This window comes from Perca flavescens, chromosome 20, assembly GCF_004354835.1.
Source record: "Perca flavescens isolate YP-PL-M2 chromosome 20, PFLA_1.0, whole genome shotgun sequence".
Taxonomy (NCBI): Eukaryota; Metazoa; Chordata; class Actinopteri; order Perciformes; family Percidae; genus Perca; species Perca flavescens.
The window spans coordinates 19275764-19293904 of NC_041350.1; the positions used below are offsets into that span (position 1 = coordinate 19275764).

General features: G+C 39.0%; 1 protein-coding gene across 1 annotated transcript; it reads left to right on the forward strand.

Moving 5' to 3' along the window:
* The first annotated feature begins 14255 nt into the window (after nt 1-14255).
* LOC114547040 (B2 bradykinin receptor) lies at nt 14256-17182 on the forward strand. The gene is made up of 2 exons (XM_028566271.1): nt 14256-14371; nt 15593-17182. The coding sequence occupies exons 1-2, from the start codon at nt 14334-14336 to the stop codon at nt 16629-16631; spliced, it is 1077 nt and encodes a 358-aa protein (XP_028422072.1). The 5' UTR covers nt 14256-14333; the 3' UTR covers nt 16632-17182.
* The last annotated feature ends 959 nt before the right edge of the window (nt 17183-18141 follow it).

Genomic DNA, 18141 nt, shown 5'->3' on the forward strand with positions numbered 1-18141 from the left:
TACTCAACCTTTATGCCACCCTACAGACTGAATCAGCCCTTTCAACAGTGAAAGGCAGCTTGGTTTTATAACATGTGGATCAGCTTCCTTTAAATTCGCCATGGGCCTTTCTGATCCCCCTCAGCAGAGGAGATAGAGCTGGAGTAAAGTCGGCTGCACACGATCTTTGAACAACCTTCAAATTGCTTCCACGGCTTGTTGTGCCTCTCTTCTTTATCAGATCAAGCAACAAGAAGAAAAATAAAGGTCCCAGGGGCCTCGCCACAGCCAGCAACTCTTGGGGCAAGGGAGTCTCAAAAAATATATATGAAATAGCAAGATGAAATGCATAACCATTGACCTTGTCTCACCTAATCTATGCTAATGCGTAGTAATTATTAGACTTTCAGGTCATGGTTTGAGAGAAATCCACTGTGGCTAAGACTTCATTTATACGCTCTGTGCTAGATGAGGCTGGCTTTGCCTGTGAATAATAGAGAATGGCGATTTAATTTAAAACCAGGATGAGATTAATTGGTCTGAAAGTATGAGGAGAGAGGAGATGAAAGGAAAGGAAAGAGTGTAAAACAGGAGAATATAAGGAGAGGTTGTCTTTCTCCTCCTCTGTTGCCCTCGAGTCTCACAGGATGTAACACTTCAGCCCAACGTCTGTCCAGTCGAGAGTGACATCTTGGTGATGAGGTCTGGGTATGCTAATATATGCCAAGCCGCTTAGACACATCTTGTCAAAACTGTCACTTCAGAGACACATGAGAACGTACAGTTTGGGTCTATGCTTATCCCGTGCATTAACAAAGGCTATACGTTACCATCTATATACAGGAATGTGCCACATAAATATACCCATAACAGCAAATTATTATCTGTGACAAAGCATTGCAACAGCATAAGGAGAGGTAGGAAAAAGTGTCTGTGCTCCCAGTATGTGGGTGTGAGTGAGGGAGTGAGTCATAATGAAGCTCTTCAGTATCATCGAGTGCTTCAACACACACTTCTCCATCAATGAAGACAGAATCATGCAGGAACGAAAACCACAAATACACAACAGTATTTGTTCTTTTTGTTCTTGTTAGTTCTTATTTCACAATAATTTCTCACTGATCACAATATTATTCAACTCTCATCTCATAAGGAGGACTCACACCTAATTATCATTGATTTAAAACTCAGAAAACAAGACCATACTGTATATTGTATAGCAGTTCCATGCCTAGATGGTTGGTCAAATTTGAATACATAATTCATTCATTAATAATCAATGACAATATAGTAAAACACAATTGTATTTTTACAAACATATGTCTTCATAGAAAACACAATTGTGTATATAATACTGTATACTAATAAAAAAAAATGTATTTCCATATATGTGTTAACAACTATATTATAGTGTGTTATAAACTATTTCTAAATGTCTATATAGTCTAAATGCTAAACAGAGGGGTTAAAGTAAAGTGTTAACAATTTTGAAAAGTTGTAACTCTGCAGAAAATCACATTGATGCTATGACCAATAAAGTTGTTGGAGTTCTGACCTGTAAAGGTTATTTCCCTTCTCCATGGACCTTGGTAGTAGGTGAAATTGTCCCTACTCTGAATTTTGGATTGTTACAAACTATATTATACTTTCTAACAAACTATGCTAAAGCATCTGCAAGAACTACATACAGTGCTGTCCCAGAAGTTGACAAACTGAACCAAACTCTCAAAAAGTTGGCCCAAGATGACTTGAGAACTTTTGCACATCACCAGATGCATTAGACACAGAACTATTTCTTGATAATAATAAGTGTTGGGGAGTAACGGAATACATGTAACGGCGTTACGTATTCAGAATACAAATTATGAGTAACTGTATTCCGTTACAGTTACAATTTAAATAGTTGGTATTTAGAATACAGTTACATTGTTGAAATCAATGGATTACATGACAATACTTCTCTGTTTCAAAAGTTTACGACAGAGCCAGGGCAGGAATAAGTTTCTATCTTGGAAATTCAAACAGCATTTCACATTAAAGAACGAACAGGGAGAATGAAATACAGCTAACTGTGCCGTGCAGCCTCTGCTTGCCAGCAACCAACCTCATTTCAGCGTCCAAATTACTCCACCTCCAACCTGAAGAAGCATCTTAAAGTAAGTTATTTTTTTAATTAGCCAAGGGTAGTCGTCTGCTGTAGTTTTACTGGTCACCTTGCTATTTTAATATTGACGTGGGACTTTCCATTCTCCTATGTGCTGATTTACTAGCTCCAGAGCCGTTTAAAGACTGACAGCCCCGTTTGACATGCTAACTAACGTTAGCTAAAATTAGCTCGTGGTAGCTCAGACCGCGGTTAGATTTTTATAGTATGCAGTTCGGGACTACCAATACAATAATCTGCTTGTTCAGGTACACATTCAGCCAGTTGGAATGAAAAGAACACACCATAATATGCCTGTTTAGTAAGCTGTATGTGATGGTCGCATTGCTACACTTATAAAACGCAATTCAATGTGGAAGTAATCCTGAAGTAATCCAAGTATTCAGAATACGTTACTCAGATTGAGTAACGTAACGGAATACATTACAAATTACATTTGTGGGCATGTATTCTGTATTCTGTAACAAAATACGTTTTGAAAGTATCCTTCCCAACACTGATAATGATGTTACCAGCAATCAGGGCATCGAGACATGGGTTAGGTTGTACAGTAGAGACCTGAGGTCTAAAGTTGAATGGCTGTCCCCAGGTGAAAGAGCTCATAGCAGCAGACCAAAATAGAGGGGGGATAATGGAGTTACATGTAAAGTAATTTGGTTTTCTGATTCATATGATTAGGTTATTGGAATCAATAATGAGATTTTGATCACAGTGTTTCCTGATTAAAGGACAATTCTGGCACAAAATGAACCTAGGGGTTAATAACACACTAACAAGGCTTAAAATGGCACCACACTTCCACGGTAACATAATGAGGGTCCCTACATGTAAACCGAAACATTTTATTTATTTATTATTTATTTAGAGAGTTTATTAAAAAGATTGTTTATAAAGGCATAAAGGCATGCGTATACAGGCAGGCGCCTGTCAGTTATGACCAGTCAAACCACGGACGCCCTGCTTGAGCTACGTTACTGGTTGCACGGCGTTTGTGGACAAATTCGATTACCATGAAAAACGGTTGACTCGGTACACGTGTTATTAACCCCTAGGTTCATTTTGTGCCGTAATTGTCCTTTAAGGTCACTTTCCAAGAATAAGAATGACTGCTTTTTCCCATTAGATCTACAGCCTACCTCCAGTTTTATTACTGGTCCGATGACGACGTGAGTAACTGACAACTGCTGTCATCACACTAACAGAGATTTTTACAGAGACTTCACCAACTTGCATTGTGTGCCTCTTTTGGTAACATACAAGAGGGAAGAAAGGTTGGTAAGGAAAGGATTTTAGGTGGGCTGCTACCATGGCAACAACAGGCTGTAATGGATTTGGACAGCATCTTTGGCTTGTGGCAGCCATTTCTGGACATTGATTTTGCTTTCTGTTTCTGTCTTGGGTTTCTTCTTTCCACCTTTCTCAGACACAGAAATTACCCTCTAATGATAATGCTGCTCATTATGCCTGTCAATCTAGATTATAACCTCTGATGTAGAGCTCACAGAGCAGCAAATTCAACTCTGACTAAGCAAAAACTATTGAAAAAGACCATAAGCCCTGTGAGCATCCTGCAGAAATAGACACAGATCAGTTACCTGATGATGTGCATCCTTAATAAGATTAAATTTGTTAATTTCCCTCCAAAAAAGAGTCATAATTGAAAGCTTTTCATTAAATGTAGTTGGCATTTGTTAGGACAGAAAATGCAGGTGAAATGTAAAAGAAATCACATGTAATCCACTTCTGCATTACTTTTTGCTTTCTACCTCCAATCCCATGGGATGGGAAATAGTATTCCAAGTGTGACAGGGAACAGAGAGTCTTTAATGCAATCCCAGGGGCTCCACCACCCCCGAAAGCCCCCGTGAAAATGCTTCATTGCTGTTACTTCATGATGGGAGCTCAGCATCACTCGTCATCCAAAAGGCAAGAGCCTTATTCTTTCTTTTGATTTAGTATCGATGGGTCTCTCTCCTCTCTCTCTCTCTCTCTCTCTCTCTCTCTCTCTCTCTCTCTCTCTCTCTCTCTCTCTCTCTCTCTCTTTACTTCATGATGGGAGCTCAGCATCACTCGTCATCCAAAAGGCAAGAGCCTTATTCTTTCTTTTGATTTAGTATCGATGGGTCTCTCTCTCTCTCTCTCTCTCTCTCTCTCTCTCTCTCTCTCTCTCTCTCTCTCTCTCTCTCTCTCTCTCTCTCTCTCTCTCTTTCTGTCATCACACTCTTCACACTCCTCTATGAGGCAGGAAGAGAGACAAAGTATCCCTCTCTGCCTGTCATCTCATATAGAAAACATCCTTTGAAAGAGAAGGCAATTTATGAGGAAGCTGCCCTTTGAACAAGATGGATACAGCCCTGCCCACCTGTGCCATGAGCCAAATCTCTAACATATAAGCTTATTACTGTTATTACTTTGTTTTATATAACCCTCATTTTTATCAAGGAAGTTGACATAGAGCAGAGCCTGAATATAGAATGGTGATGTTGCCAGGCGGCAGCCAGGCCGCAGCTGCTTTCTGTTTGATAAGCCCCTTAATGCATGTTCACTTTAGTTTATTGTATTAGCATGCTAACATTTGCTAACTAACACTAAAAACATGGAATGTCATTAGTTTTGCTGGTGGACAAATTAAAATTTTGACATGATGGTTGCCCAAGATGAAAAGTTAAGGCAAGGAAAGTTTATTTGTACAGCACCTGCAAAAACAATTCAGTTAGACAAGAGAGAGTATAAAATAGAAGATAAAAATTAGCTAAAATTACGGTATCATCAAAGTTATTACAAATTTTCATCAGGGGAATATAATGCCCTTTTCCAAATTTCCACTGTCAATCATGGATGTCTGTACAAACTTTTATGCCAATCAATCTAAGTGAAAACATTTCACCTGCTGGTGGCACTAAAGGAAAGGCCAGAGAATCACCAATCAAATGGTGACAGAGAAAAAGTCAGTGGATCACTTTAAGGGACTGTACATTAATATAGCAGCGAACAAATATTTACTATGTAAAGATATGGTGGCGTAATGGTGTCCTGAGCAGACAATGAAGTCCCACTCCCTCTGTGTGTGTTTTAATCCAAGCTTATCTGTTCTTTGTTCATGTTTGTGCATGTGGCCGTAAAAAAAACGTAGGTATTTCACATATTGGGGAACAGCCTGTAAAAGCTGTGTGGAGGCAATAAAGCCCGCTGTTCTTTTTCAGTATTTCTAGTACAGCCCCTTTAAGTCAGTAGGATTCATCCTCAAGGGATCATGAATGTCTCTACAAAATCCCATGCCAATCTATCCAATAGTATCTAGACTGGAAATACAACCAGCACACGCAGCTGTTGTTAGGCTGCTGGCTACAATAAAAATTGCAAGTCACAGGCAAACTCCCTCAATCATTAATCATTAAGCAGATATGACATTCAATCTATAAGCAGATTTTTGATCTATAAGCACATGTAACATTAAATGTAAGTCTTAGGAAGTACCAGAGGAGTCCTGGGAATAAGACACCGATCCCTCAGTAGACCACTGCTACAGCTCTGTCCCTGCACTGCATATGATTGGATAGTAGCATGAAGAACATGCAGCCTGTCACCATGGAGACTGACATGTATCACTCCAGTTGCCAGACGCGCCCTTTGGCAGACACACTGGTGTCTCACTTATTCAGTTGCTGGCCAAAATTAAAGTGAAAAACCACTCCGGGAGCTAATGGAGGAACCATTGAACAGAGAGGAAGACAAGAAAAGAGACAGATAGACTGATGCACTGGCTGACAGAATTTGACAGGATGATTGAGAAGTGCACAATTACAAGAGAATGGGGAGGAAAAGGATCAGGATTAACAGTGGAAACCTCTGTCTATTTCTCTGTGTTGTGATGAATGTGTGACAGGTGTTCTCTCAGAGCAGAGCAGAGATTGATGGATGCTGAACTTTGTCATCTGTAGCTCACTCTCAAACATTGGCAAGTGTGCCAGGGTTTTTGGCAATTCCTATATCTACCATGTGTGACTTAAGGGCAATGGTTTATTTACTGTAGGTCTTTTCTTAATTTAAAGTAGCAATACCACAGTGTAATAATACTCTGATAATCAGGTCCTGATTATCAGACTTTAGACAGGTCAGATGAGGACTGATGGACACAGTGTGTGTAAGTATTAATTCATCATTTACATACACGTTCTTATCTGTGTTTTCAAAAGAGGAGGGCCGGCTGTCCTTTACTTTTAGCATTTTGTCTATTTAATTTCCATGGCTTAGAGCACTTTATATGTCATCCAGTATAGGTCTCCATATCATTTTTTTCACTTCATCTTGTATGTAGGGTAAACTGTGCATGCATTACATACTGTACTGTATACTGTAATGAGAATTAACTGTATTTGCAAACATACGAGGAATTTGACATCAGTTACCCACACTTGTACCAAGATAGCATGAAAGTGCAAGGAATGGAATTTAATATAGTATAAATGTGTCATTCGTTATACATAGATGTACAGTATACGCCAGCCATTGTTTTTGTAGACTATGTTCTACAGCCTACAAACAAAAATCTACATACTGTTGATTTTGCCCCCTTCCCATCTCAGACTATATAAAATACCCTTTAGGATTATTATTTGATTTGTTTGTTTTCAGAAGGCAGTCATCTCTTTTGTCCCTCTGAGGCTAACATTTATAGACTGTCAGTCTGCATCAGAGTAAAAAGACACAATGTTTAACTGTCTAAGATAAGACATGCCTGTTATCTCTTTGTCTAACATTGCATTTTAGTTTTCATTTATCAGACATTCTTTTAATGCTGGAAAATCTCCAAAAAAATCTCAGAAGCTGAGTTCTGAACGGTTTCTATTATGTCATTTTATGGACATGATTACAGATGCTTTTGAGGAAAAAGTTTGAAAGATAGAGCGAGGAACAATTTGCTGAAGATGGTTTTGAAAAAAGTAATACTTTCAGTAGTTGGCCCGATGCATAGCACAGTTGGGAAAATTCCCTTATTTCTCAAAAGCATTTGCAGATGTTGACAAAGTGGACGCTCACTTAGAAGTGACGTATTTCAATAAAATAATTTGTAGTATAACCACAATTCCCCACTATACCAGTGCCTGGATGATCAATTATTTATTCCCAATTAAAGTGGCTTTCTCCCACATAGTTTACCTCTTTTTCAGTTCTTCTATAAACTTTAAACACCCACGGGCAGAGACGCGAGCTCTCAGCTTGGTCATTGCACATAAACAAGTTTATTTCACCATAACTGGCAGATTTTCTGGCGTAGCTAAAATGTTAGTTTTTTTGTTCTGCTGTTCAAATCACAGAATGAAAACAAAACTAAAATTGAGAAAGCAGAAGTTTGGATTGTGGCAGCCCATGGGTAGTTTGCTCTATCTATCACATAATGGCTTGTGATGGCTGGTTTGTTAGTATGAAACATTTGTCCATTTTGCATTGCTTTTATTTGAATGGAAGATGAGTACTACAAAAAAGGCAAGATCACTTTCCAAAACCTGTCTCAGCCAGAAACTATTTACAGTCTGTCTCTCTTACAGTAAATACATCAACATTGGGTGGTCTGTGTATTTTCTGCCAGGAACATTTGAGCTCTCAGGCGAAAAGCATTCAAAGCAGGGGTTGAATTTTACTTTGACTTTTGAAGAAATGACTTATTGTTCCACCGCTGGCTGCATGAGTGGTATCATGCAGTCCTCATCAAAGTTGCATTAGTGGTTTTTAGACAAGAGCCGAGGCCTGGGGCCACTCCCAGCGTCAGACCCTGGGGTTTGTATGATTCCATCTCTTATGAGGTCTCATTCACTTTCCTTTCAAAGTCCCTGATTGTACTGGACAGCTGGGTAAACAATTATACAAACTACACAAGAGGAGCTGTGCCCTGCTGTCTTAAATCTGTGAGTAGTTATGGAAGAGAGAACGGGGGCGGAATCAGCACCGAGTAATAGAGCTCACACAGTCACACAGAAAAAAACGTTCAGCAGACAGGCAGAAGGAGACAGGAAGGAGACAGGAAATGAACTGAAATGAGTATTTTTGAAGAGTAGCATGAGCTGTGCCGCCCCCTCAGCCAGACATTTGTTATATACCTCATTACACACCACTGAGACATAACTAACAGCAGCGGACAGAGTTGTACTATGTTGTCATGATTACTCAAGGGCCTTTCAGTTTGCTATGATAAATTACTTTAGAGTTTTCCATGTGACATTCAATGTATTGTAATGTAAAGGATTCATAGAGTGTGTCTCTATAAACTTATGAAAGATTGGGCCAGAGGTTCAAATAACACACTTTACAACATTACAAGACTGTTAAATGTGATAAATGTTCATCATCATGTCATCATATCATATTACAACATTTGTTTAACCATATTTAAGTTTTATTTGCTGAGGTTTTGAGATAACCCTTGTGTTTGTGGTGTTCATTTCGTTGGAAAATTACATTTGAAAAAACGAATAAAAGCTTGTCTTTCCAGACTTATTGCACTGGTTAGTCAGAATAAACCACAGACCTTTCCTTCAGCACAGTTTTTTTCATGTTCAGTAAAAAAGTAGTTGCTAATGAAAACTGTCAATATAATACAGACAAGCCTTTAGTTCTCCACCAGCCCTCAAACAGGAAACAGAAATGTGCACACAGCTTCAGATTACAAATGGTAAAACTCCTTACATGAATGTTTTCATTGGCAGTGTTTTAGGAGCGTTACTGAATTGATGATACAACTGTTCACAAAATGCCCAAAGACCAGGAATTATTTCTGGGAAGTAGCAGTGAAGAGTATTCTGTAAAAACAACAACATAAATTAAACCTGTTTAAGGTTATTTATTAGGAACTGTTTGTGCAATTGGTTTAAAGACTCAATTACCGGAGGTGCAGTAATTCTACTAAGTAAGTGCCAAAATAATGATTTGAAGTTGTTTGTAGGAATAGTTTACTAATTTTTGTATTCATAATTTGTTTTATACACAACCTATTAGAACACAGCCAAAAGTAGTTTTAACTGCACTAATGATTCTTCAGTCAGAGCAAGTTGGCCTCCCAGACATCCCTACAGGCAATTTTTAAATAGCCACCTCCCATTTTAAATTCAGTATCAGAGTAACATTTAAAATGAAAAGAAAATCAATATTTCATTACATAAAATGCCACAAAGACAGCTTTCCATGTTCATTTTTTAGTGTGAAGTATTTCATTGGTTTGGGGTATATAAAGATGGGGGGAATAGATTGTGGATCATTTGTTCTTCAAATGGCAAAGGAGGAGCCCAGATCAAACATTTATCCATGTACCTAAAGAAACTCAAGAGTTGTCTCTATATGTAAACACTCATACAAATAGATTTATTGATTACAGCTATTTATTCTGTTCATGTTTAGATGAGTCTTTATAAAATATATGGACAACCACCTACATGAACACAATACAGAGACAGAATAAAGTTCAGATAAAAAATGACAAACATACCAGAGCTTATTGGCAAACAAGGTGACATGAGAGGCATGCAGGTCTGGGAGCATGTTGCCTAAGGGTCAAATATTTGTTCATATTGTTTGAACAAACCAGGGAAAGCAAGTGTGCAGTCTGAAGTGAAAGTCTTTTAAGGAGTTGAATTTGTCGGAACAACTGAAATAAATTGATATCAGTATTGATATTTAAATACTCTGAAATCAACCCTATCCATTTGAGGACCTCCATTGTTTGTGAGAAAGGTGTTACATAACTTCTTTTGTTTTATTGTTAGGATATTGTTTCCCTTGCTATGCATTTGGGTCCAAGGAAATGTCTTGGAAAAGTGTCATGAATGGAAAGTCAATACTGCACAATACACTCAGTAGTGCATAGAACAATGAATCATACAAGCCTATAAAAACATCTATCACATGGGATGAAAAGGTGAGGACAAAAGGAGGAAACAATGTCTCCGTTGCAACACCAGGAAGTCTCATGACTTAGCTGTTATTAGATTGTATAACAGGCAACCTTACCTGTCAGGGGTAACCTGATGGTGGGTGAAAGATTGGCGCCAGCACCAACTGGAAATCTACAACTGGTTGCTAACTGCTTCAGCCTGGCTACAGGGCTCCTTCCTGCTGGAGGTCACTTCAGGGTTTCACTTAGATTATGAGCCTCAATGGTTCATGTGTAATAACAGTTATACATTACATTAGCCAACAAAATATCATGAGTATGTTTGCTTCAATGTCTGTGTATATTTAGGAGCAACAGGAAGTGGCGAAACTGAAATTCCTCATTGCAACATCATTTCAAGAAAGATCACAGTCCTGGCCACAATGTTATCCCAAATATGTTGACTTTACCAGAAGTTTACGTGGAAATCCGTTGCTTAAACCGTTAAAGTTTTTACACAAGGTGAAACTGAACAGGTCAAGTTGTATTAACAGAGCATTAAGTTGATGCTGTAGACAAATCAAGTTCACATAAGTAATCATTACTAAAAATCATTAGTAAAAATCTCTTTTTGAGTCATGTTGTCTAAAATAAGCATGTTAATTTAAAGCATTAGTGCGTATATTTTTTTTAATGAAGGTCCATTACATTCAAGCCATTGCCAAATGAGTTGATATAAACCTAATTAAGACTATCAGTGCCACAAAACTGTCTCTGTATTTCTCATGTTCAGAAACTTTTCAGGCGACTTTTGCATGCAGAAAATCAAGTGAAGATAATTACCTCTTCTGAAGAGTCCATTATGTTTTTTAATCTTCCGTGTCCTCCTTGGCTACGAGCAACTGCGTGGAGGAGGGCAACACATTCTCACTCCAATCGCGTAAAATACGGATGCTTGGTCAGGTGCCTTTGGCGTTGTTATTGATGCTAAAAGTCTCCTTTAGCGTCGTATCTAGATGTGCTTTATCTAAACGTGCTTGGTGGGAACTACTGGCATCACTTTTGACGCGGTTAGGTTAAGGAAAAGATCATGGGTGGGCTTATAAAAGGTATGTTTTTGTGACACGCGGGACAAGAACGGGACAGCTGGGTTTAGGAAAAGAAGAAAGCGACAGTTGGGTTTAGGAAAGGTGACACGCCGGACACAAACCCCGTTCTCCGGGGTGAAAGTTCTGTGTTGTTTGTCGCAGTTAGGTTAAGGAAAATATCTTGGGTGGGCTTATAAAAGGTATGTTTTTGTAACACACTGGACACAAACCCCGGTCTCTGTGTTGTTTGACCCATCCACCACCCCAACCAACCTCCCTACGTGCTCTGCCCGATGCGTTCTACACACACGCTGAAGGGTGCTTTTTGCATCGTATCTGATGCTTACAGCCACTGCCCAAGCATCCCTATTTTACGAGTTCGTGGTGAGAACGGTTTGAGGAGGGGTGGAGGTGGTGCACGATCACGGAAGGCTTGTATTATGTGTTGTGCCGACAGTTTTGTTATCATTAATTAGAATTCCTCATGGGGGAGACAGAAACTACACACTATAGCTTTTAACATGCAAAGAAACATAACAAATATGTTTATTAGGCTATTTATACTACTATAGTATGTTTTTTCCTTTATGACAATATAACTTTAAGGATGATACTAGTTTCCAACCTGTATATATGTCACAGAACTTTTTCTCACTGCCCAGACCCCATCAGTCCCCAACCGGGTCTCTGTCAAGGTGCAACAATAAATGTAAATAAACATGACGACTAAATCAACCATACAAAACTGAAACCCAGATAACATACAGTAAATGCACACCCAACATTAAAGCTAAAGTGAGTAGTTTTCTGGCCCAAATAGGAACTCTAAGTAATGACAACAACTCTGTCGGTGCGTCCACATGATACAGCCATCCGTGATTGCGCACATGCCCCCACCCCTCCTCCACGCTGTTGCTATTAGCCAAGAAGGATACAGAGGGGGCAACCTCTAGCTCACCCAGTAAGAGTGTTTGCCCCATGCTGGCTGAGTTCTGCAGCGGCGCAGGGTTCAAATCCGACCTGCTGCCCTTTGCTACATGTCATCCCCCATCTCTTTCCCCCTTTCATGTCTATCCACTTTCAAAATAAAGAGAAAAGCCCCCCCACCTCCCCCCCCCCATGGCTTGAACGTAACGGCCATTCATTAATATCAAAAAGTTATGCACTAAAGCTTTAACAGAACATTATAAAAACACACTTTATCTAGGACAGAAACAGTTCAGAACATGTTTTTTCCCATGAGCCTTTGCACCGCTTCAGCGCAGAAGCCCATACAGAAACTTCACATCCTTAGTTATCTCTGCTTAACATAATCTGTGCACTGCATACATAAAATAAGATTATTACAAAGAACTAATGTGATTTAGTAATGAATACGGTCTTAAACAAAACATGAAAGAATAAGTAGTGACCACTAAAATCTTTAACTACAACTAAATCTGGGTTTACAGTGCATGTATTTACTACACAGTAATCATATTAGTATGACACACCAGATTAGTTTCCACACATTGAATGCTTTTAAGCCCTTTGTCAATTCTAATCAATGCTAACGAAGAAAATGGCCCTCGGTTTAAAGCGCATTCTCCCTATTTAGCTCTTAATGGCTCTCAAATAGCCACGTTGGTCAGCCAAATGATGTCTCTGAGAAAAATGAACATGTCAGTTCTCATATAAGAGCTGATAATCACAGGCTTGATGATTAAGCCACCAGTCCATCTTGACGCATTGTTAGTAATACAAACACACACACACACACACACACACACACACACACACACACACACACACACACACACACACACACACACACACACACAGTATAGAACAGGAATGTGATTGTGTAATTTTTCTATTACAAATCTTAATTTGGTAGATTAGGAAGAGATTGGAGGGTCATTATTGACATCAAACCAAGGGGAAAGTTGTGAGTCCTAATACAGGACAGCAGGAGAGCAAAGATGGATGAGAGAAGTATGTCAAAATGATGACAAAAGGTGGAATTGTAGCAGTTTTGGACTGTGCAACAAATAACCCTTTCTACCCAAAAATGACACAAGTGAAGAGCAGGCAAAAGAGAAGGATATGCCAGCAATTCCATCATCAGTCCAATCCTGTGGTTTTGGGTGAGTCACTAAGGAAACTAAGCATACTCATCCTCACGCCAAACTTTCAACATGCAGGCCCAGGGTCTTAGGTTGTGGAGGAGTTAGGTTGAAGGTGGGCCAAGTTTCCAAATGTCTTGTAGAAGCCTGTTTCACCTTTGAGAGGAACTTGAAATGACTGTATAGAAATACCAATAATGTCTAAGCTATATAGTGCATAAGTGTTTCTCTTTAGTGCCTCTTACCATTCAGGCGTAAAAATAAGAACTTATATCGTGAAAAGGTTAAATATGATCTAGGATTCAGTGCTTGCAAATTATTTGCTAATTATTATTTTGTAAAACAGGGACAATTATTTTATCCTCCATCATAGTGAACACAATGCAAATTACAAAGAAATTGTAAACAAATCACATTACAAAGTACAAATCTGTCAGGAATGCGTGCAAGTATTTAATTGGCTAGAACATGTTTGGAGGAGGGTTGTGAAAGGTAAGCCATGGTTTCAGGCCCAACTATGGAAGCGTTATTTACTGTAATAATAATCTTACAACACACATAATGCAGTGCAATAAATGGATTAACTTGTCTCTAATGCACAGCAAGAAGTGCATTATAACATTTAGTGGCTTTCTTTATAGTCCCAGCAAACATCTACTCCACTTTCATGCTGAGGAAATAACATTACTATGCTCAGATGCCAGATGTTTATGTAGTGGGAAATTTGAAATGATTGTGATTACCATTACACCTACAGTGTATTTATACAAAGACAGACGTCACCCACCCACTTTGGAACTTTAGCTTCCAGCTCAAGTGGCTGCATACTGAAAAATCTTTATCCAATGATAAAACATCAAGCAAATAAACATCAACTATGCCAGATTACAAACATGAGGTGTATGATCTTACTCAGAGAAGGGCAGGGGACAAACAGGAGAGAGAGAGAGAGAGAGAGAGAGAGAGAGAGAGAGAGAGAGATAGAGAGGGAAAGAGGCATGCAGACTGAAGTCAGCTTGAGTCATTTTAATTACAGTTTCCTATAAGAGAGCGAATCAGAGACTAGACACAGGAGAGTAAGGGAGGGTTACTGAAGGAGTGTAGTCGGGCATCTGGGTATTTCACATCTGGACATGCAGTACTCAGGAGAAATGACTCTTGAACCTACAAGGTATGTATAGGCTTCATTTGGTTTATTAGCATTGATACATTATCTCTTCTTTAACATTGAGAATTGGCAACATATAGTAGTTTTGTTCTTCATAATCATTTGTTGTCAATAATTATGTACAGATTCTTGTTAAAAACATGTTGACATATATTTAGATTTATTATACATTAAGATGTGTTGGGTAACAGAATATCTTGATACATTACAGGAAGAACCAGAATTGTATCTCATCTATTCCTCCAAACTTGTTTAATTTCACAATACAGTGAGCAGTAGCTCTCTCTCGTTTTTTGGTTTTTGATTTGTTTGTACTTTGTTGATACACAAAAAGTAGCAGTAATAGATGTGTTGATGGAATGGTAAATTGAATGAAATTAGTAATTGCAGTGTGTAATATCTGAGCACAATTTCGGCCCCAAGTATAATATATACTAAAGAAAACCATACCTTTACAAACATTTGCACTTTGCAACCTTTACTTGTGCATTAATTTTGCCCACTGCCACAGAGCTGGTATCTTCTACTTACAATAATAAAAACAAACACACTGTGAAACATTTGATGTAAACCTATGCTCTTAAATTGCAGCTCTATTGATTGTAATAGATTTTTAATACATTCAGAAACATTTTCAAATGCGCATCATTTAAAAATAGAGCCTAGTTGACTTTAATGTAATGGTTCAGCGCAAAACAGATTCTCCACTAAGATGATATCGCACAATGTGCAGAGCAACAAACACCCCCCAGGGAAATTAGGGTGAACAGAGCCAAGCATATGTTTCTCATTGGTGGAACATGGTGACCACTGTACTACGTGACTTGACACCATTACAATTGTAATATTTATGGATTTATGGGTGAAGACAGAGCTGCTGGTGGTGCATGCAAAGGTTGCAATGCAGCAATGAGTTCCAATAGCAATCATATATACAGTGTGGAGATGGACATTTAAATAGGACGCTCTGTTTTATGATTGGGTGTGTAGTTGGTGCTCATAGAGTTCAGCTTACAATCAACTGTTTGCAGATGCCCAGTTATTAAAGTCACAGTTCATATATGTTGTTAGGGCAGCTTATGTTATTTTAGTGCAGTACAAGAAAAAAAAAGAGAAAACATAAAGACAAAGTCAGGTGATGACCCTATATAGAAACATTTCCCTTACAAAACTTACTTACTTTAATGTCACTATTTAATTATCTTTGTTTTATGTTCTTCACAGCGTCCCAGACCTCAATACCACAGCTTTATACAGAGACCAAAACAACACCAATGGCACTGATTGTCCTGATTCGTACGACTGGGAGTGGCTCTTCGCCAGTCAGCCAGTGTATATCCTGCTCATCACTGTGCTGGGAATCATGTTTAATGTGTTCGTCCTGATAGTTTTCTGCTTCCACAAGAAGGCCTGCACCGTGGCTGAAATCTTCTTGAGCAACCTGGCTGCTGCTGACCTCGTCCTGGTGTCTTGTTTGCCTTTCTGGGCTGTGTACATATCCAACGGTTTCAATTGGCCTTTTGGTCTGTTCCTGTGCAAAGTCGTCAACCTGGGCATTAAGATAAATGCCTACAGTAGCATCTACTTTCTTGTTCTGGTTAGCATAGATCGCTATGTGGCGCTGGTGCATACAATGTCCCATGGCAGAATGCGTAGGCCAAAATATGCAAAACTGGGTTGTTTCCTGATGTGGGGTCTCGGCTTGGTCTTGAGCATCCCCGAGCTTGTCTTCAGGGAAGTGAAACCTGTACCTGAGTATGGTGTAAATGCATGCTTTCTGGTCTACCCAACCCACATAGGGCTGTTTTGTGATGGGATGTTGATCGTTTTTAGCTTCTTCATCCCAATTTCGATTATCTCATTCTGCACTGTCAAGATTATTCAGGCGTTGAAGATCCAGGCAATAGAGAGATTCAGTGCTGTGAAAAGAGAACGTAAGGCCACCACGCTGATGCTGGCGGTCCTCCTGGCGTTTCTTATCTGCTGGGTGCCATTCCACGTGGTCACCACATTAGATGTGCTCTCACGGGCTGAAGTCCTGGTAGGGTGTCACTTTCTGTCTGTCATAGAAATCTGCAATCAGATCTTCACATACTTAGCCTTCTTCAACAGTGTTCTCAACCCCATCCTCTACGTCCTGGTAGGAAAGAACTTCCGGAAAAAGGTGTGTGAACTCTTCAAGCAGTGGAGCATTAGGAAAATAGTGACCTCTGAGTCCTCACGTGCATCAAACCTGTCCTCTACACTGAAGACTTTGGTATAAAATACTGCTTTCAAAACTGTTCCCCTAAGAAAAGATGAAGAAGAAAAGAAAAGAAACAGAAAGATGACTGTGGTGGACATGCATGTCATTTTCTTGGCAAATGTAGACGATTCCAATGATAAGCTAAATTCATTATTTGATTTGTAGTGGATGTAATTGTGTAGTAATTGTATCAAATCACCTGTTCTCAAATCAATCTTTGACTTGACGTCTTCTCAAAAAGATAAACTAGCTTTAATTATCTTTAAGAAATGTAGCGATATGTGGTGGGCCATACAAGGTTTGAATGTTTTTTTTTCTTTATTTTTTATAACAGTTTCACCACATGCAATAAACTACAGCTGGTTTCTTGTTACAAACATTTGCAAACATCCATATCTTAAATGCACAGGTGGTGTGATCTAAATCATCCTGGTTGCTGTAAAATAATTTATGTAAATACCTTTTTTTAAATATTCTGCTTGTATTGCTCATAACTCAGATTGTAAATAGTGCCAGTATTTGTTTTTCTCTGTACATAACAGGTCAAATAAAACATGCATGTGGTTTAATGGATCTCTCGATGAATCTTTATAATGCAATTCAATTTTGAGTTGAGCACACAAACTAGAACGTTAGAGAGCCCCAACATTTGTTTTCTAAGTGTTTTCTGGTGTTTCTGACTCATTGTCTGCAGAGTTAAAAACAGGATTGTGTCAGAGAGTTTCCAGTGGTGACACACAAACACGTTCCTTTTTTTTGGCTGTACGGACATCAGTTGTCTCATTTTACATTTCTCCCCACACCACTATTTGATGGCCCAATGTTTACTCATTGTGGGTTGTGGGCAAGGGTACAGTTGTCCCCAAAATGAAGGCCTGTCCTGCCAAACAGGAAATCTTTGTTAGGAGTCAGTCTTTACCACCATTGCCAGAGTTGGAAATTGTTGTGGAACAAAAAACATGCAGGCAGACAAAGTTACCTGAAAGCGTAGAATGCATGCCAAAAATACAGTTTTTGACCTTGTTTGATGTATTTCTGTCTGCCTTTTAGGATCATGATAGCCTAGCTTGCTAAGTTCGATTTTCTAAGTGAAATACAAACTTTAAATATTATATCAAACTTCAAAGGCAATACAGGACGATGGCGTACTCCTGTCAGTACCATGCCATGGAAGTTGACAGCATGTCTCCTAGTAAAGCCGGCGGTCTGCCATAAGAAATGTCTTGCCAGAGGTCTGAAGCTTAGAACCTTAGCAAAAATTTTCCTCTGAAAAATCGAAAAATAAGCAAACCAGATGCAGTATCATCAAAGTTTATATTTCCTTACACAAAAAGTGAGCAGCATTCAGTTTTTTATTGAATTTTGATTGCGTGTATGTAATCATACTGTATGTGTTTGTCAGTACATGCAGGTATGAATGTGTAGCTTGGGTTAAGTATGTGGCCTGGGTTATTTTTAATCACAGACATATTCCGTACAGTATCTGTTGCTAAGACTCCCCTCTTTGACGCCGGTGCGTGCTGTGTGC